General features: G+C 36.3%; 1 protein-coding gene across 1 annotated transcript in view; it reads right to left on the reverse strand.

Annotated features, from left to right (window-relative positions):
- The window catches only part of MALRD1 (MAM and LDL receptor class A domain containing 1), a 649,658-nt gene that overhangs the window by 290,549 nt on the left and 337,653 nt on the right, over positions 1-21,456 (reverse strand). The window contains 3 exon segments of the mRNA XM_049096644.1: positions 11,768-11,941; positions 11,943-12,082; positions 16,224-16,471. Of these exon segments, the coding sequence (XP_048952601.1) occupies positions 11,768-11,941; positions 11,943-12,082; positions 16,224-16,471 (562 nt within the window).

Below are 21,456 nucleotides of genomic sequence, written 5' to 3' on the forward strand. Positions count from 1 at the left end.
AGGAAAGATCACAACCAATGAGAAGCTATATGACAATAAATTAGGCAATCGAGAAGAAATGGACACATTTCTGGAAAACCACAGATTACCAAAACTGAAACAAGAATAAACAGAAAACATGAACAGGCCAATAACCAGGCCAATAAACAGAAAACATGAACCAGGCCAATAATTGAAGCAGTCATCAAAAACCTCCCAAAACACAAAAGTCCAGGGCCAGATGGCTTCCCAAAGGAATTCTATCAAACTTTTAAAGAAGAAACAATACCTATTCTATTAAAGCTGTTCTGAAAGATAGAAAGGGACGGAATACTTCCAAACTTGTTCTATGAGGCCAGCATCACCTTAATTCCAAAACCAGACAAAGACCCCACCAAAAAGGAGAATTATAAACCAATATCCTTGATGTACACAGATACAAAAATTCTCAACAAGATACTAGCCAATAGGATCCAACAGTACATTAAGAAAATTATTCACCATGACCAAGTGGGATTTGTCCCCAGGATGCAGGGCTGATTCAAAACTCATAAAACAATCAACGTGATAGATCATATCAACAAGAGAAAAAAACAAGAATCATATGATGCAGAGAAAGCATTTGACAAAATACAGCATCCATTTCTGTTCCAACCTCTTCGGAGTGTAGGGATAGAGGGAACATTCCTCAGCATCTTAAAAGCCATCTATGAAAAGCCCACAGCATATATCATTCTCAATGGGGAAATACTGGGAGCCTTTCCTCTAAGATCAGGAACATGACAGGGATGTCCACTCTCACCACTGCTATTCAACGTAGTACTAGAAGTCCTAGACTCAGCAATCAGACAACAAAAAGAAATAAAAGGCATTCAAACTGGCAAAAAAAGTAGTCAAACTCTCCCTCCTCGCAGATGACATGATACTGTACTAGAAAACCCAAAAGACTCCACCCCAAGATTGCTAGAACTCATACAGCATTTTGGCAGTGTGGCAGGATACAAAATCAATATCCAGAAGTCAGTGGAATTTCTATACACTAACAATGAGACTGAACAAAGAAAAATTAAGGAGTCCATCCCATTTACAATTGCACCCAAAAGCATAAGATACCTAGGAATAAACCTAACCAAAGAGGTAAAGGATTTCTACCCTAAAAACTATAGAACACTTCTGAAAGAAATTGAGGAAGACACAAAGAGATGGAAAAATATTCTATGCTCATGGATTGGAAGAATTAATACTGTGAAAATGTCTATGCTACCCAGGGCTATTTACGCATTTAATGCAATCACTATCAAAATACCATGGACTTTCTTCAGAGCATTGGAACAAATCATCTTAAGATTTGTGTACAATCAGAAAAGACCCTGAATAGCCAGGGGAATTTTGATTAAGAAGACCAGAGGCGGGGGCATCACAACGCTGGATTTCAAGTTGTACTAAAAAGCTGTTATCATCAGGACAGTGGGACAGTGTGGTACTGGCACAAAACAGACACATAGATCAATAGAACAGACTAGAGAACCCAGAAATGGGCCCTCAACTCTATGGTAAACTCATATTCGACAAAGCAGGAAAGACTATCCACTGGAAAAAGGACAGTCTCTTCAATAAATTGTGCTGGGAAAATTGGACAGCCACATGCAGAAGAATGAAACTAAAACATTCTCTTACACAAAGATAAAGTCAAAATGGATGAAAGATCTAAATGTGAGACAAAAATCCATCAAAATCCTAGAGGAGAACACAGGCAACACCCTTTTTGAACTTGGCCACAGCAACTTGCAAGATACATCTATGAAGGCAAGGGAAACAAAAGCAAAAATGAACTATTGGGACTTCATCAAGATAAAAGCTTCTATACAGCAAAAGAAACAGTCAACAAAACTAAAAGACAACCTACAGAATGGGAGAAGATATTTGCAAATGACCTATCAAATAAAGGTCTAGTATCCAAGATCTATAAAGAATTTATTAAACTCAACACCAAAGAAACAAACAATCCAATCATGAAATGGGCAAAAGACATGAACAGAAATCTCAGAGGAAGACATAGACATGGCCCACATGCACATGAGAAAATGCTCCACATCCCTTGCCATCAGGGAAATACAAATCAAAACCACAGTGAGATACCACCTCCCACGAGTGAGAATGGTGAAAAAAAAATTTTTTTTATCTATGATAGTCATACAGAGAGAGAGAGAAAGGCAGAGACACAGGCAGAGGGAGAATCAGGCTCCATGCACCGGGAGCCCGATGTGGGACTCGATCCCGGGTCTCCAAGATCGCGCCCTGGGCCAAAGGCAGGCGCCAAACCGCTGCGCCACCCAGGGATCCCCAAGAGAATGGTGAAAATTAACAAGACAGGAAACAACAAATGTTGGAGAGGATGTGGAGACAGGGGAACCCTCCTGCACTGTTGGTGGGAATGTGAACTGGTGCAGCCACTCTGGAAAACTGTGTGGAGGTTCCTCAAAGAGTTAAAAATAGACCTGCCCTAATGACCCAGCAATTGCACTCCTGGGATTTACTACAAAGATACAGATTCAGTGAAAGACCAAAACACTTGCACCCCAATGTTTCTAGCAGCAATGTCCACAATAGCCAAACTGTGGAAGGAGCCTCGGTGTCCATCGAAAGATGAATGGATAAAGAAGATGTGGTTTATGTATACAATGGAATATTACTCAGCCATTAGAAATGACAAATACCCACCATTTGCTTCAAATGGATGGAACTGGAGGGTATTATGCTGGGTGAAGTAAGTCAATCAGAGAAGGACAAACATTTTATGGTCTCATTCATTCGGGGAATATAAAAAATAGTGAAAGGGAATAAAGGGGAAAGTAGAGAAAATGAGTGGGAAATATCAGAGAGGGAGACAGAACATGAGAGACTCCTAACTCTGGGAAATGAACAAGGGGTGGTGGAAGGGGAGGTGGGGCAGGGGTGTTGGGTGACTGGGTGATGGGCACTGAGCAGGGCACTTGACAGGATGAGCACTGGGTGTTATTCTATATGTTGGCAAATCTAACTCGAATAAAAAATACACACAAAAAATAAATCAAAACCACAATGGTATATCACTTCACATCAGTCAGAATGACTAGTGTCAAAAAGACAAGTAATAATAAGTGTTGGCAAGGATGTGAAGGAAAGGAACCCTCATGCATTATCGGTAAGAATGTAAATTGGTGCAGCCACAGTGGAAAAACAGTATTGAAGGTCATCAAAATGGTAAAAATAGAAATACCATATGATCCAGTAATTCCACTATTGGGTATTTATCCAAAAAAAAAAAAAAAAGAACAAAAGCACTAATTTGTAAAGATATATGCACCCTTATGTTTACTGTATCATTATTTACAATAGCCAAACTATGGAACAAATCAAGTACCCATGGATAGATGAATGGATAAAGAAAATGTGAAACACACGCATAATGGGATATTAGTTAACCATAAAAATGAATGAAATTTTATAATTTTCAACAACATAGATGGAACTCGAAGGTGTTATGCTAACTGAAATAAGTCAGAGAAAAACAAATACCATATGATTTCAGTTATATGTGGAATCTAAAAAACAAAACAGATGATCCGACAAAAATCAACTCATATACAGAGAACTGGGGGTTGCCAGAGGTGAGTGGGGTGATGGGCTTAAAATAGTTGTAAGAGGATTAAGGACTACAGACTTCCAGTTATAAAATAAATAAGGAGATCAAAAGGGCAGTATAGGAAATATCGTCAATAATATTGTAATAACATTGTATGGTGACAGAGGGTGACTACATTTAATTGTGGTAATCACTGAGTAATGAACAGAATTGTTGAATTACTATGTTTACACCCGCAACTAATATGACATATGTCAACAACATAAGTAATGAAATTCTTGCTTTAGCATTTAAAATGAGTACTTAAAAATATCATTTTTATCATTAGCATCTGAAATATTACATAAAATGCTCTCTCCTTGGGCTGCCCGGTGGCTCAGCAGTTTAGGGCTGCCTATGGCCCAGGGTGTGATCATGGAGCCTCGGGATCGAGTCCCACGTCAAGCTACATGCATGGAGCCTGCTTCTCCCTCTGCCTGTGTCTCTACCTCTCTCTCTCTCTCTCTCTCATGAATAAATAAATAAAATCTTAAAAAAATGCTCTCTCCATAAAAACTACAAAACATTACTGAGAAAAATTAAAAATCACCAAAATAAATGCATTTAACCTTGCCATATACAAGATTAGTATTTTAAACCATTAATTGCTTATCCATATACCAATGAAAAAAATTAAATTTTAAAAAGATACCTCTTATAAAACATCATAATTTTCATTAGCATAAAAATACTAAATGCCTTTACATTAAACTGTAATACAGGGATCCCTGGGTGGCGCAGCGGTTTGGCGCCTGCCTTTGGCCCAGGGCGTGATCCTGGAGACCTGGGATCGAATCCCATGTCGGGCTCCCGGCATGGAGCCTGCTTCTCCCTCTGCCTGTGTCTCTGCCTCTCTCTCTCTCTCTGTGTGACTATCATAAATAAATAAAAATTAAAAAAAAAAAATAAACTGTAATACATTATTCAATCTTCAAACCATGGAAATAACATGTTTTTCCATTTACAGCAGCAAAGAAATGCTATGTACCTAACTAACTATTGAGTTTTATTAATAGAAGAAGCAGGAAAAAACTGGCTATTGCAGAATAAATAGAACACACCTCCAATCCTGGATGATTCAAGAAAAAAAATGACACCTTTTCTACACAGCAGCACTTTCTTTTATGTAGTTTATTTGTGAAATAATCATACTGTAGTAAAGGTACATGAAAGAACAAATTTTCAAAAAAATTCGCTGGTTACCTTAACAACTAAGGAAAAATTTTAAATTAATACAATGCCTATATTAGCTAATAAAAAGAAAAAATAGAAGATATGTGTGTGTATATGCACATATACATACCATGGATTATTACTCAGGCATAAAAAAGTATAAAATCTTGACTTGGATGGGGCTAGAGAGTATGATGCTAAGAGAAGCCACTGGGAGAAACACAAATGCCATATGATTTCACTTATAATGCATGATGAAATAATGGCTCACAGCATGTTTGCTGCTGCAATATCCTTCTTTTAGCCATAAAAAATGCCCAAAATGAACATCCTCTGTTCATTTATTGAACAGAGTGTTCATATATTGCCACTATATGAAATTTTGAAATCATCTTTATCTACCAATTGTATTTGGAATGGGACTTGAGGATTTTTCCTGTAGAATATATTGCTTAAAGAGTATTCTAATGAGTTTTGGGTGATATAAATATATCTTCCAGTATAAATATTAGTGCCCTCTCCCAACAACAACAAAAAATGAGTAAGAAGAGATACAGGGATATGAGTATGCAATAAATTTGACCAACAGGTGTTCTGCTGTAACATTAACTTAGAAAACACTCTATAAAGAGTATGCTTGTGTATTTAAAAATGAACTTCTTTTCTCTTTCCTCTCTGTAGCATATCCAACCAAACATCCGCTTCTGAGATTCTCAGGAATATTTCTTCCCTCTGCATTGATTATGAATAATAAGTGAATTCAGCAAATTAATTTTTTAAATTAGTTTCAGGGGTAGAATTTAGTGATTTATTCAGTAACAACGTATTTGAAGCTTTTGTGAGGGCAATTTCTTTGAAGGGAATGATAAAGGCAGAGGAGTTCTGAACCCTTGCTTTGAGCAATAAGTGGTACATGGTGGTGAAAAAACAGCTAGTAGGCAATATGTTTTTAATACATTTCAATGTGTGCACAGTTAAACTTTGTAATCTCTCTAGCAGGAAAGAGGAGTAACCGGGAAAAAAAGAAAGTAACATTTGCTGAACACCAACTATTTGCCAAGTATTGTTTAAAACACACTGCATATTATTATCTTAACTATTTTTCAAATTACTCAGAAGTAAATTTCAATAGTCCCATTTTTAGAGACAAGGAAGGAATCAGAGAGGTTAAGTAGATCAAGTGATATTACACATTGTATTGGGCCGTGCAAAGGTCCAAGCCCATGTCTTTAAACCTCAGACACATGCATTTTGCACTAAGCATTGTGTACAGGGATCACTAAATTAGAGCCAAGTACAATCAGCCAAATTCTTCCTAACTCAGGACTCTGCCTGAGTTGCTGCGCCAGCATTCTCATCAGTAGTTCGCAAGCAGCCTTTTAAATTACAGCCAAATATTTCAGGGAAATAAGTGACCTCAAAGAGGAACTAATCCATTTAGTGCCCATTGCCTTACATTTTTTAGAGCAAAAATTGATTAGCATGTGATATCCCAAAATATATTTGTTGTATAACTCATATTTGGAAATGACTGTGGGATTTTGAAACATACACACACACACACATATGCACACACACACATAGACCTGCTCTCTGCCTCCATCATAGTTGGACTTTTTATTAAATGTCTGCCAACAATACAAGAATTTGATAGTGACTAAATTTGCATATGGACATTCAGAAGAGGAATCTTGGTTGCCTTTTTCTTATTAAAATTCATTAAACAATTACTTTTATCCAACATCACTTAGCAATTAGCAAAACTGCCATCAAAATGAGCTCTTAAATATAACTTCTAGAGGCTAAATAATAGTTTAATATTACTTTTGCTAATGAAGCCCTTGGTCTTATTTGACTAATTAGAATCACTGATTCCAGATTCAGTTCAATTGCATCTTCCTAAATATATATGTTTTGCCTCGTCTTATCTTTTCTATTTTAAACTATCCTTGATGGAGTTGTTACCCTACCCCCATAAATATTGATGAAAAATACATAAATATGAGTCATTTCTAAAAGTTTAATGGATGTAGCCATTGCTTATGGCACATAATGCCATTTACTCCCTTCAATCTGTGCAAGTTCCAAGTTGAATGTTTTTGCAGCAAAGAGAAATTAATGACCATTAAGGCTTTCAAAGATACACATGTACACACACATTATTCATGACACTTCAAAAATATCTAATTGGACTGTCAGTAAGTGATAAGATTCAATAATTACAATGCAGTGTAAAAAAATTATGTTTGTAATCTCTGCAAGGAAAATATTTTGGTCAAAACCAATGGTAGAGACATATTCTTAAAAAGGTGCAAATAATGAAGACTTACTCTCAAATTGCTACACCACCTAAGGAATATTGACAAAGATGCCCAAAGGATAATATGGGTTGATTTTATTGAATAAAATGTCTACCATGTACCAGACATGAGATTAGGCAAATCACAGAAGCAGTGACCTCTTTATTTTCAAGGGCCTAAGAAACAAGTGATATTCTCTCTGCTTCACGGATGAGGAAATTGAGTCTCAGGGCAGTTATGCAATACAGAGTAGTAAGAAAGGAGTCTGAGATTAGTAGCTAGTCTACTCAAACAGGGAAGCTGTGCTTTCACATTTGGTGTTGTGCTTCTATTTAAAGAAGAATACAACTGCAATTCTTGGATATTCATAAACTTTACATTGTCCATGGAAACCCATGGATGGACCTGAAAGTGCCCTATAATATTCATTTCACATCCTGGACTGCCTACTAGTTTGACCATTAGCCATAAGTGGCTATTCACTCATGAAATGAATTGAAATGTAGCTAATCCCAAATGAGGTGTGCTGTAAGTATAAAATATACACTGGATTTAAAGAGTTAATATGAAAAAAATAAAAATAAAGAGTTAATATGAAAACAATAATGTAAAATATCTCAATATTTTTCTGTTGTGTTTGTATTGAAAATATACTTTTTAATATATTAGGTTAATGAAAATATATTAATTTCACATTTTAAGATATAACTACTAGAAATGTACATATGTGGCTTACATTTATGACAATACTTCTGTAAGACATTCATGATATCAGTAATGTGTTCAGGATACCACTTTCTACCAACACCCCAAAGTCTCCATAGAGAGAGGGTGCATTCCTTTAAAAATATCAGTGACTCCAACAGAGTCCTTTAAACCCATGATGAAGTCATAGTTTATCAGAATTACTTGACAGTTCAAGTCTAAACAAGGTATAGCCTTTCACTTTTCCAAAGACAAAGGCATAAATTTTTAGTTTTTGGAGGCACAGTTACAAATACCTCTAAGTTTATAAGAATATTAATGTCATACACACGTATTTCTCATCTGCTGCATTTAAATGTGGGCATTGTAGCTAAGGGAGCTGTGAAAAATTAAAATATTTCTCCTTATTTTTCAGAATGTTCACTAATAATATAAATCAAGACTTTTTTTGTTTGTTCATTTTTTTCCCTTCTTGGTGTCTAACTGCAGCCATTTCTACCAGTTATCATACTTTAATGCAAATGAATACTGTACCTTCTTTTTACCTATTCCTGTTTTCTTTGCTTTCCCTTCCTTTCTTCGCTTCCTTCCTTCTTTCTTTTTTTGTCTCCTAAGACCAGTCAATACATTTTTAATGTATATTCATTTTGGGAAACAATGGAAACAAACCAATATCAAGGTGGTCCCAGGTTAGCTCCCCATTTCCTCTGTAATATTACACAGAGACTTAGTGAAAGGTTCCTGCTTCAGCCAAATTACCCATTCACAGAACAGGCCACCTTGGCAGTCTGTGTGGCACCCTCTCTCTTGTCTCATGGCCGTAGGCTTGTCTACAGTGCTTTCTTCCCCATATTCATTATTTGGTCTACTGTACCCACACATGGTGCCCCTATACTGCCAACTGGAGTCTTTCCTTCCTAGCCCCAGGTACAGGTTCAAACTCCTGCATATCCTATAAATAAGTATCAAATCAATGTCCTCAATTGGGGGTTTCCTTCATTTTCTTTGAATCCTCATAAATTTTTGTTTTTCCTGGCATTTAATTATAGCCTATCTAATATTAGAGTTATTTGAAGTGTTTCTCCTACTCCCCTTACCATACTGATTTATTCTTAAGAGCAGAGATTCTTTTATTTTCCATTCATCAAAAAATGTAATATGATACCTCAAGTATCTATAAAGATATACAAAGAATTCTACTGTTATTAAAATACACCCTTCATTTGATAATATATATTTTATGCCACTTTATAATACTTTTAAATTTTCCTTTTGGAAGTTGTTTTAAAATAACTTTTAGCCAAGATTTCACAATTTAAGAATGTGATATTCCCAACAAGACTGGCTTGTTCCTCTTGGATCCTACTTTGTAGTTGTTCATTAAAGTTTGAGGTGGTTCAATATAAACTTGCTCCCTTACTACTTAGATGCTATAAGATTATTTTTTCAAAATACTAGACCTATACACAAGCTAGTACAGCTGCCATCCAAATAGTCGACACAGAATGGAAAGCAAAGCTTTTCTCCAGGAAGAAGATTAAGTCTGAGGCATCTGAAATGCTCCTGCATTACATTTATATAAGGATACTTATCTCTAAACAGCCTTCAAATATTCATTTGTTCTTCTCTATGCTATCCCACATAGTGCTAGGAACATGTCAGAAAAAGACTCTGTTCAACTAGTTGTCAAGTGGGAAGCACTTATCTAGAAGTTTCCTCTTAAAATTAAAATGCTCCCTTTGACATGAATGGAGAAGTAAAGGCAGAAATGCAATGTTCTTTATTCCATCTACCATGCTAAAAGCCAGAGCAAACATTCTTTTTAAAGCACTTTTAGAGAGAAAATGAGTGAAAATATCAGTAAGGGTGACAAAACATGGCAGACACCTAACTCTGGGAAATGAACAAGGGGTATGGAAAGGGAGGTGGGCGGGGGGTGGGAGGGTGAAGTGACTGAGTGATGGGCACTGAGGGGGGCACTTGGTGGGATGAGCACTGGGTGTTATGTTAAATGTTGGCAAATTGAGCTCCAATAAAATAAATAAATAAATAAATAAATAAATAAATAAATAAAGCACTTTTGTCTTCACTAATTATAAAAGATATAATTTCTATAGCAAAGGAATGGCACTTTTGGTTTCTTTACTAAACTCACAGTTGAAATATTAATAGGTCATATCAATTGTCAAAATCTTATGTTTTATCATTTTAATAATATATACTGCATTTGTTCTCATTCCATACCCCTGGTATATCATGTGGATTAATGGTGCTTGCTATTTCCACTTTTTACAACATTGTCACTAAACATTTTATATTGAGTATATACTAACTCAACATTTTAATAAAATTCTTTAGACAAGTTACCAAAGGATATTTTAATTTAAAAGAGTATATGGGGATCCCTGGGTGGCGCAGCGGTTTGGCGCCTGCCTTTGGCCCAGGGCGCGATCCTGGGGACCCGGGATCGAATCCCACATCGGGCTCCCGGTGCATGGAGCCTGCTTCTCCCTCTGCCTGTGTCTCTGCCTCTCTCTCTCTCTCTCTCTCTCTCTGACTATCATAAGTAAATAAATAAAAAAAAAAGAGTATATGGACATATTCAATCTACTAAACTATTTAATCCTAAACTATTTAAATATGTAAACACAATCGTTCAAAAAAATTTTTTTTTAATTTTTATTTATTTATGATAGTCACACAGAAAGAGAGAGAGGCAGAGACACAGGGAGAGGGAGAAGCAGGCTCCATGCACCGGGAGCCCGACTTGGGATTCGATCCCGGGTCTCCAGGATCGCGCCCTGGGCCAAAGGCAGGCACTAAACCGCTGCACCACCCAGGGATCCCAACACAATCGTTCAAATCAAATTCATGTCTGCAGGTCTAAAAAGAATAAAGTAAATGGCACATTCATAGCCATGCCTAACTAAAATCAAATAACTCTGTTCTTGATGTTTTTATATTTTATTGAGTAAATGATATTTATAAAAAACTGAATTCTGAATCAGACTGCAAACAAACGAGTCTTCTCTCCTTTTACTGATCTACAAAGCAACTGACTAAACAGAAATCAGAAACTGGTAAACATACCGAAGCTTGGAGAAAACTGAGAGGACAGCATTAGGAGTCAAAGCTTGAAATTTTTTTTTTTAATTTTTTTTTTTTTTATTTATGATAGTCACACACAGAGAGAGAGAGAGAGAGAGAGGCAGAGACACAGGCAGAGGGAGAAGCAGGCTCCATGCACCGGGAGCCCGACTTGGGATTCGATCCCGGGTCTCCAGGATCGCGCCCTGGGCCAAAGGCAGGCACTAAACCGCTGCACCACCCAGGGATCCCAACACAATCGTTCAAATCAAATTCATGTCTGCAGGTCTAAAAAGAATAAAGTAAATGGCACATTCATAGCCATGCCTAACTAAAATCAAATAACTCTGTTCTTGATGTTTTTATATTTTATTGAGTAAATGATATTTATAAAAAACTGAATTCTGAATCAGACTGCAAACAAACGAGTCTTCTCTCCTTTTACTGATCTACAAAGCAACTGACTAAACAGAAATCAGAAACTGGTAAACATACCGAAGCTTGGAGAAAACTGAGAGGACAGCATTAGGAGTCAAAGCTTGAAATTTTTTTTTTAATTTTTTTTTTTTTTTATTTATGATAGTCACACACAGAGAGAGAGAGAGAGAGAGAGGCAGAGACACAGGCAGAGGGAGAAGCAGGCTCCATGCACTGGGAGCCCGACGTGGGATTCGATCCGGGGTCTCCAGGATCGCGCCCTGGGCCAAAGGCAGGCGCCAAACCGCTGCGCCACCCAGGGATCCCTTGAAATATTTTTTTAAGATTGTTTTTCTTTATGAGACCAAAATATTACTAGGTGTTTATATCATTTCTTTTCCATTTCTTTCCTTCCTTCCCACCTTCCACTCTGTAAAAATACCGAACAATCACAACATAAGATGTACCTGTTGGAAGAGTTTCTGTGAGTTCTTCTTTCATGGAATGATGGAATGACAGACAACTCTTTGTAAGCACGATGTCATCCAGGGCAATATCCCCATGGTGTCCTTCATCAACTCTGCCTTCAAATTTGAGTTGGAAGTCCTCATCACCAGACTGATAGTTCTTTCTGCTGCCAGAAATTGCCTTGTTCTACGGTGAGTTTAAGTAGGACCCTAGTTTCGTTCGAGACTGATACCCGGATCAAGGCAAGTGCCCCAACGCCATTTCCATACATGTGATAATGAAAAATTATCTGTAACCAAAGATAGGAATATTGCATTTAATTAGTACAATTCTACTTTACTTTATATTATATTGCCTTCTCCTTTGTGAACAGACTCCTAAAGGAAAAAGGAAAACTAGATCTGCATGTCCTATTGTTCTGTGAGTGAAGTTAGGCCAACCTTAAATTAGAAGTTATAGTATGTGGAAAACAAAGCAGTAAGAATCAAATAAGATTTGGGGGGAAAATTGAGCAGAGTTTATTTTTCATCTGACTTTTAAATGCAGATTCCTTGATAAACTCTTAAAGTCCACTGTCTAAGGAATAAAATATCATGAAAAGTGATTCATTATCTAAGGACTTTCCATGATTAAGCAATAGTAGGAAGTAAAGAAGACCATTTTCAGTCTCATAAAATTTTTTATATATTTATTTTTTATTGGTGTTCAATTTGCCAACATATAGAATAACACCCAGAGCTCCTCCCATCAAGTGCCCCCCTCAGCGCCCTTCACCCAGTCACCCCCACCCCCCACCCACCTCCCTTTCTACCACCCCTAGTTCATTTCCCAGAGTTAGGAGTCTCTCATGTTCTGTCTCCCTTTCTGATATTTCCCACTCATTTTTTCTCCTTTCCCCTTTATTCCCTTTCACTATTTTTTCCTTTCACTATTTTTTATATTCCCCAAATGAATGAGACCATATAATGTTTGTCTTTCTCCGATTGACTTATTTCACTCAGCATAATATCCTCCAGTTCCATCCACATCAAAGCAAATGGTGGGTATTTGTCGTTTCTAATGGCTGAGTCTCATAAAATTTAAATCATTTTCTTTAAAATAGTAGAGTGTGCTGTTGCTTATTCTACTACATTCTTGCACTTGAAACACACTTTTAGTCTGACAAGATCTTCAGGACTCTACTATACGCCATCAAGCTACCAGAACAGCATTACCCAAATTTAGTTGAAATGCTAGAAACATGATGGCAGAGAGCAGCCTAGGGTATTTTCCCACCAAAGAAAAATTAATATAAGTATTTGCAAGTATTAACATCCTAATGTTTCAAAGATGGGAGTTCACCAGATTTTTAGTAATTATCACACAGAAGGGAAAAGTCAGGGGAAGTTCTCAAAGAAACAACAGTGCAGGTTAGAAATAATAGGAACTCAAGAGCATTTTCAAGCTTTTGTCTTGTCATGTATATGAATGAACACAGTAAAGGTGAATGATCACACAGGAAAAAGACATTTTTATTGAAACAGTAATAGTCATGGATATTACACTCTAGAGAAATAAAGAAACGAAGGTGCTTAAGGGTAAAGAATTCGATTAAACAAAATATGCAATGCACACTTCAAAAAGCATCAACTGAGAATAGGTAAGCCATGTGAAGTGACTCTACTCAAATTTCCCAGCTGATGAAATCTGCAGGTACTCTTCTGTAATCCAAAATGTTTCCTTCTGTTGACAAACCTTTCCAACACGAGCTCTGTGATCATTATGACTTGTTCTGGGAGAGGACCCATGAAATCTGGGTCACATGACTCCTTAGAGTAAGAACATAAGGGGCTTAGGCCTGTCTGATGGGCATAACATGTCTTTTTGGATTCCCTGCAGTCACAGACATGGTCTTTCTAGGGCTCTGCCTTATTTTGTCTTATTTGTGCAACAAATGTCAGGCCCATGTTTCATGTCACAGGAAATATTTCCCTGTCTTCTCGAGGTCACTTTTTGAATGATCCTATGTAGCTAGCATGCAAACAAACATATAAACCCCTCTATTTTTACACAAAATACTTGACAACAACATGGTCTAATCACAGGGCATTGTGAGGGAATAAAACTCTTCTAAGTACTAAATTCTTGTAGAGAGGCACTTTCAATGGAAATTTCAGAGTTACTCAAAGGTCTCATCTCTACCCACATCCATCTGTCTCATTCCACCCACCCCTCATCCCTCAAAAGGAAGAAAAATCTTCAATTTGATTTTGTTCTGCTTGAAGGTATTCTACAAGGTCAAGTGACAGAAAGGATTTTCATGAAAATTTGGGAGGTCACTATTGCTTACCTGATATACATATTTTTTATATGAGCAACACAATCATTCCCAGCATGACCTTTCCTCACTTCTTTGTATTCAATCTATATCATAAATATTCATAAAATAAACCATTCATCATTAATTTTTTTGACATTTCTCCTAGGCATATTTCATTATTCTCACACAGGTGTTTAAAACAGTAGGGACTACAGTTCCAGGACCAGGGAAAAATAGAGAGAGATAAAATCCTGAGTTGCTAGAGTATGAAAAACAAACCTTTGGAGCGTTTTCACAAGAAGCCTACATAGAAAAGCTGAGAAGTCAAGCTGGAATTCTATACATTTTATATTTAATTTTTAATTAGCTTTCTAAGACTAAAACAAATTTGCAAATTTCAGAATATCTTATGGATGTAGAGAGATATATAAAGACTTGACATATAAAAATCCGGTGTGCTTGGGCTTTGTTTTTGAGAAAGTTATCAAGTAATTTGGAAAACAACAAAAACAGACAGAAATATATTTGATTAAAACTCTTTTTTGGGGGGGCAGCCCGGGTGGCTCAGCGGTTTAGCACTGCCTTCAGCCCAGGGCATGATTCTGGAGACCTGGGATGGAGTCCCACATCAGCCTCCCTGCATGGAGCCTGCTTCTCTCTCTGCCTGTGTCTCTGCCCCTTCCTTCCTTCCTTCCTTCCTTCCTTCCTTCCTTCCTTCCTTCCTTCCTTCCTTCCTTCCTTCCTTTTTTTCTTTCCTCTCTCTCTCTGTCTCTTGTGAATAAATAAATAAAATCTTAAAAAAAACACTTTTTTTTTTGCCAAATGCACTAGATAAAGTTTAATGTTACTCTGTTTGTTATATCTACTCTAGACTGTTGTTATCTCTCTAAAACTCTAATCATGAAAATTCTATCAAATGTCCCTGAAGAAATAGAAATGAGGTTACCCGTTGAGAGTTAAACTATGAAACCAACTTAAGATAAGACAGAAAAACATCCAATACAAACTAAAAGTTTAGCATGTATTAAAAGCACAACAATGGTAGGAAGTCAGTATATATACTGGTCAGTATAAATCAGAGATGCAAACATCTGTAATGGGTGCAGATTATTTGAGGAGCTTTGGAGTAAAGTTTAGAGCTTTGTGGCAGAGCCAGGTACACAAAAATATTACATCTGGATGACAATAAAGATCTCAATCATCTTATTGTCTCCCAGCCTGTCTCGGTCTCTTTGATCAGCTCGAAACTTTTTGGATGTAATTTGCTTTCCTTTCAGTGTGTAGACCCTGGAGAAAACACCAGTCCAAATATGTGTGTTCAGATCTTACAGAAATCACGTTTCTCATTGTAGATATAAATAGATGGCACATTTATTCATATTACCATTCTTGTAAGCAAAATTCTTGTGAAGTCATCCCTGAGCATTTAATTTACATTATGTGTAAAGTGAAGTTTAGATCCTATTAGCTAACTTAAATCCTTTGTGAAGTAAAAACAATCAATAGAGAGAAAGGGAGGACCTGAAAATACACAGTCATCATAGAGGCTGGTTGTCCCAAAGAGCAATACAATCCTATTTATATTTTTAGTAGTACTAACATTTTCCTTTAAAAGTTCCAAGGGATAATGGCCAAACCATCTTTTCTTCTTGCCTAGGAAGTTCTTCTACCTTCTTTAGGGCTAATTTTAGTCTTTACTTTTTCATGAAGTCTTCTTCAACCATTTGATAGTGGCTCCAACTATCTCTAACATTCATTCTTGGGAATATTTAACTATAAACTGCTTGAATTTTCTTTCTGACGGTGACATTCTCCTAATTATAGTAAGTACTAATTCGTTGAGGGGAAGCAACTGCATTTTACTTATTTCGTACTATGCATAATTACAGATAATAACCATGAAGTTTTCCAGTAGTTTCCAAATTCAAATATCTATGGAATTCATCAATAGGATAATGCTTCTCATGGTTTTAACAGCCCCTCTCTTTCATTCTTGTTTTACTTTCTCCTTCCCATACATGTCCTAGGTTGAAGAAATTCATGTTTCAGCTTTGGTTTGATCCTGGTCATTGCATTTTCTGTATTACCTCTATCAGCAGTCACTTATAACATTTCTGGGTTTTTTTCTCACCTTGTAGTTTTTGTTTCATCTACTTATGACTGGGCTTGAAATTCTGGCTGCTATCATGGGCTGCTGAGGGAACCAGATCTTTATGAAGATGTAATGTCCAGAGGAGTTTTGTATGGTGTGATCAGCAGCTGGATCTATGCCTACAGTAGGGATGCTGCTAACTTTCAGATTCCAGTCAAAGTCATCATCCTGCTCCTGCTCCCAAGAACAAAGGTCAAATTCAAAATTACAGCACCCATTTGAGGTACCTGGAAAACATTTCCCAATTTAGGGTAGAGAGAAAAAGGAAATTAGCTGACTTTAAGATGCCATACAAAATTACAGTGATCTTGATCCATCATGTAATACTCAACACCTTGGAATATTATCCTGACACTAGCATTAAAATAGAATATTTTAAACTTATGTTTAGTAATTAATGTTTCAGCATTTTATCTTATTTGGAAAAGATTTAGATATCAATAAATTCAACCCAATTTATTATTTAACCTAGTAAAACGTCAAAGTTTTATGTTACCAAATATTTTGAAAGCTATTTAATAGTTTGTCTACTATGCTTTTTATCTTTCAACCAACTTGACTTGTTCTAACAATTACCCATGAAAATTTCCTGAGACAAAAATCAACCTTTATCTTAAATCACTTTTGCTGGCAAACTGCACCACTTGCAACATGAATTTAACTAATAAGCTCAGGTAAAATAAAAGCTAATTATCAAGAGAGGCTTAGGAAGATGTGGGAGTAGGATAGTTCACAATTGGTTACTACTTGGTTTTTAGAAACTAAGTTTTCTAAGAATTCAAATTATGATAAATGTAATTAAGATGCTAGAATGGATCAGAGAAGCCACTCTGTATATGAGAAAGTAAGAGATTCATAAAAAGGCATAAAGAATGAAAATAGGAATGAAATTTTTGTTAAGGGAAAAGAAACTAATTTTGTCCTAAAATGAAACTGGTTATTTAGAGAGAAAAAACTTACAACAAAATCTGCATTGAAAAAGAAAAAGAAAAAAATGTAAAAGATTTGTGAAGGAGAAGGGTGCCTGGGGGGCTCAGTTGGTTAAGAACATGCCGTCAGCTCAGGTCATGATCTCAGGGTCCTGGGACTGAGTCTAGCACCAGGCTGTCTGCACAGTTGAGTCTGTTTCTCCATCCCACTCTCCTTCTATGTTCTCTCTCAAATAAATAAATAAAATTTAAAAAAAAAAAAAGATTTGTGAAGGAGATGCTCTGGAAAAATTTTTTCCGGGGTCAGGATCAATTAGGATTGTAATAAATGAGTTTTAAAAGTACACTGCTATAAAACTGAAACTTGACTTTTCTCTTTGCTAAAAAGACAAAGTTCTTTTGGAGCACTGCTCTGCTCTTAATAAGAAATTTTAAGCAAAGTTTCTGTTTTGTCCTTATCAGGTCTCTGACTACATGAAACAGTTAAACTTCTCAAAATTAAAGGAGCAAAGTTTTGCTAACAACTACATAACCTGATGTTTTTTGCCTTTGGAACCCTTTGCTACCACCTCAGTTAAATAAATAATGAAACATTAAGTTTAATAGTAATCTGTGATCCTATTTAGGCATATGCTTTAGGACCTTCTGACATTTTTAATAAACTTCTCAAACATTCAAATTCTCAATAAAGTCTTTTTGACTAAAAAAAAAAAAAGAGTATTTTCGTGTGTTACACAGAGCTATTTCCATGGCTTGTGGAAGTTTATTTCTCCACAAATCTGGTTCCCCATCCCAAAATCAATAAGAAGCTCTTTTAGCATTACACACACTTCCTCTTCCAAGTACCTATTTGGTCAATGTAATTTTCTTTCTTCTTTCTTCTCATCTTTGCTCCTCAGGTCCTGGTAGGGAATTTGGGAAGCTTCTTATTCTATTCGATACACTTTTGGCTTGGGAAATGCTGCCTAAAGCAAAAGTTATTAATCACTGTAATTGTTTTCTAAAACATAATCCTTATTTTAGAGATGAGAAAATTGTGAAAAAGTAAAAAGTGTACTAATTGGAATTTATTATAATAAGCTGCAGAAATTAATTGGTTTAAGTTGCATGAAATACCAACTCTCTCTCCCAGGTCCCTAACGATATTTTATTACAAACACTGCTTAAATGTTTTCTTCCACTTCTAGAATAGCAAGACTTAATGAGTTGAACTATGACCTTTGATTTTTTGCCTGATAGATCTATCCATTTCTGATAGATGGGTGTAGAAGTCTTCAGCTATGATAGTGGATTCATCTATTCTCCTTGCAATTCTATTAGTTTTTGTGTCATGTTGTTTGACATTCTACTGTTAGGTGCATACATATTAAGAATGGTCTTGCCTCCTTGAGGAAGCAAGGGCATTATTATGTAATGTCCTTATTTATCCTTGGTAATTTGAGAAGTTTTTATCTTTGCTTCCTCTCCAAGGCTCTCTTTCCCTTAGGTAAATCTGAGTTTCTGATTTATATCATTTTCCTTCTTCTAAAAACATTTTTTTTTTTTGCAAAGTAAGTTTTCTGGGGGAAAAAAAAGAAAACAAAAATCTCAATCTGTGTTTGTCTGAGACAGTATTTGTCCTTCAGTTTGAAGGATGACTTCATTGGGTGCAAATTCCAGGTTGGTAGTTCTTTGTTGTTTTTCTCCCACAACACCTTAAATATTTCAGTCTACTTTCTTCTCATTTGTACAATTTCAGAGGTGTATACTCCTTACCTTTGTTCTTCTTTGGGTAAAGTGTCTTATCCCTCTGATTTCTCTAAGGATTTCACTGATTTTCTGTATCTTAGGAATGATATGCGTAGGCATAGGGTTTTTTGTTTTGTTTTGTTTTTCCTTTATCCTGCTTCATGTTCTCTGCTGTGGTTTTCTGTCCAACATTCATTTGGTGGGAAATTCACAGTCATTATTCTTCCAAAAGTTTCTTCCGTTCCTTTTTCTCTTCCTTCTCTTATTTCTTCTCTTCCTTGTATCCCTACTCTATACATTACACCTCATGTTGTAAAGTCCTTGGATAATCTGTTGTGTTTTCTCAGTCTTTGTTCTCTCTGCTTTTCAGTTTTGGAAGTTTCTGTTGTAATGTCCTCTAGCTCAGACATCATTCTTCATCTGTGTCCAGGCTACCAATAAGCCCTTCAAAGCCATTCTTCACTTCTGTCACAATGTTTTTGAGCTCTAGGATTTTTTTCTGATTCTTTCTCAGGACCTTCATCTCTCTATTTACATTGCCCATCTTTGCTTACATGCTGTTTTATCCACTAGAGGTCTTAGCATATTAACCATAGTTATTTGAAATACCTGGTCTGATAATTCCAACATCCCTGTCATGTATCTTTCTTGTGCTTTCTCTGTCTCTTCAAATTTCAGGTTTTTGTCTTGGTTTTTATTTTTATTGTCTTTTAGTATGTCATGGGATATTTTCTTCATAACTGGAAATGATATACTGGATAAAAAGAACTGCTTGTAGATAGGCCTTAGTCTGGGGAGAGGGGAAGTATTCTATTGTTCTATGATTAGTTTCAGTTTGTGAGTGAACCTGTACCTCTAGACTGTGAACTTCACAAGGGTTTGTCAGGGTGAGAAACCCTTTTTACCCTTCTTCCTCCCCTTAGGTGGAACAGGACAACTAGAGAGGGTAAGCAATGGAAATTTCCCCTCCACCAGGTCAATTAGGCTCTGATAATACCCTGGCAGTTTAGGCTTTCATTATCTGAGGGAAAATATTTTTAGGAAGAACAGAGTGCTCTGTGATACTTCAAAATGTTTTTTTTCAGGGTGCCTGGGTGGCTTAGTCAGTTAAGCATCTGCCTTCAGCTCAGGTCATGATCCTGGGCTACTGGGTTTGAGCCCTGCCTCGTTGCTGAGCAGGGAGCTTGCTTCTCCCTCTCCTTTTGCCCCTGCTCCTGTACTCTCTCTCTCATTCACTCTCCCTCAAATCAAAATGATTTTTCCCCCTCCTCCTATTTGAAGCAGGTAAGGATTTTTCTCTGATATTTACTGGGAACCTGGTCAAAATCTTCATAATGTTATATTTATACATAATATTGTAAATAAATATTATAAATATAACTCTCACAATATTATAGCATGTCCTGATAAGTGGTTTTCCTGACGTTTTTAGCTCTTGGGCTTGTCTATATGGCAGCTCCAGCATTTCCATCAATGCCAATTCAGCCTTTCCTACCTGGATACTGGTTCCTCTACTGGATTCTGCTCCTGAATCTCTAATCTGATAACATGTGACTCCCTATATTACCTTGCCTCTGTTCAATCTTGGGAACATTTGTCCTGTGTCCTCCCATCTTTAATGGATTCAATAAAGTTCTTGATTTTCTTTTTAGTCTGTTCAGCCTTTGACTTGTTAGAACAGAGAGTTGTGACTTCCAAAATTATTATACACAGAGTTCGAGATTAGGAACTGCACAAACATCTTCCTATAATTCTGTTGGTAAGTTATAAAGCTATAAAGGTAAGTGATGATGTTGTAAAACTGAGCACTGTGTTACTAAGAGCTTGTATCTTATAAAATTGCCCATTTAGGATACATTTCATGTTCTTTATTTTTAAATGCATATGCATGATGCAGCACAAAGCCAATGACCTATTTGATCTTAAGTAATAAAGTGTATACTTTAAAATTCTTTGCATATAGTAATTCTTTATTAAATTCTCTCTGGATATTAAAGTGAAAATGAAAATCTTAAAAATCATAATTATATGTGAGATGGTGTCCAAAAACCAAAACCACTTAAGAAGAATCTAAGCTGCAGCATGTTTATAAACATCTACATAAAAACTTGTCTCTTTAAGAAAACTCAATTAAACAAGTACTCAAAAATTTTAGGAAGTTTAATGTAAACAAGAATGGGAATGATTCTGGCCCTGAAGCTCTCTGGGCCCTGCTCTTCAGCATACAGGCCAAAGGAAGGCAGGTCCACATCCCAGCTAAAGCCACAGCAATTTTGGGACAAAGATCCTACACTATTCTATTACATAAGACTCTAAGAATTTCCAAATTGTGCTGAGCATCAAAATCATGCCTTTCTTTATGGTTGCATTCTTACAGTTAGCATAGGTCAAATACAATTATTTAAATACAGAAAATAACTTTTATGCTCTTTGTAGCTAATAAGGTGGAAAATTTGAAAATACGTGGGCTCTACTATTGTTTCAATACCATTTGAGTATAAAGGACACTAAGATGAAAGTTAATTTTATCACACCCTCCAGCAAAAGCACTTGCC

The sequence above is a fragment of the Canis lupus genome, chromosome 2 (genome assembly GCF_003254725.2).
Source record: "Canis lupus dingo isolate Sandy chromosome 2, ASM325472v2, whole genome shotgun sequence".
Taxonomy (NCBI): Eukaryota; Metazoa; Chordata; class Mammalia; order Carnivora; family Canidae; genus Canis; species Canis lupus.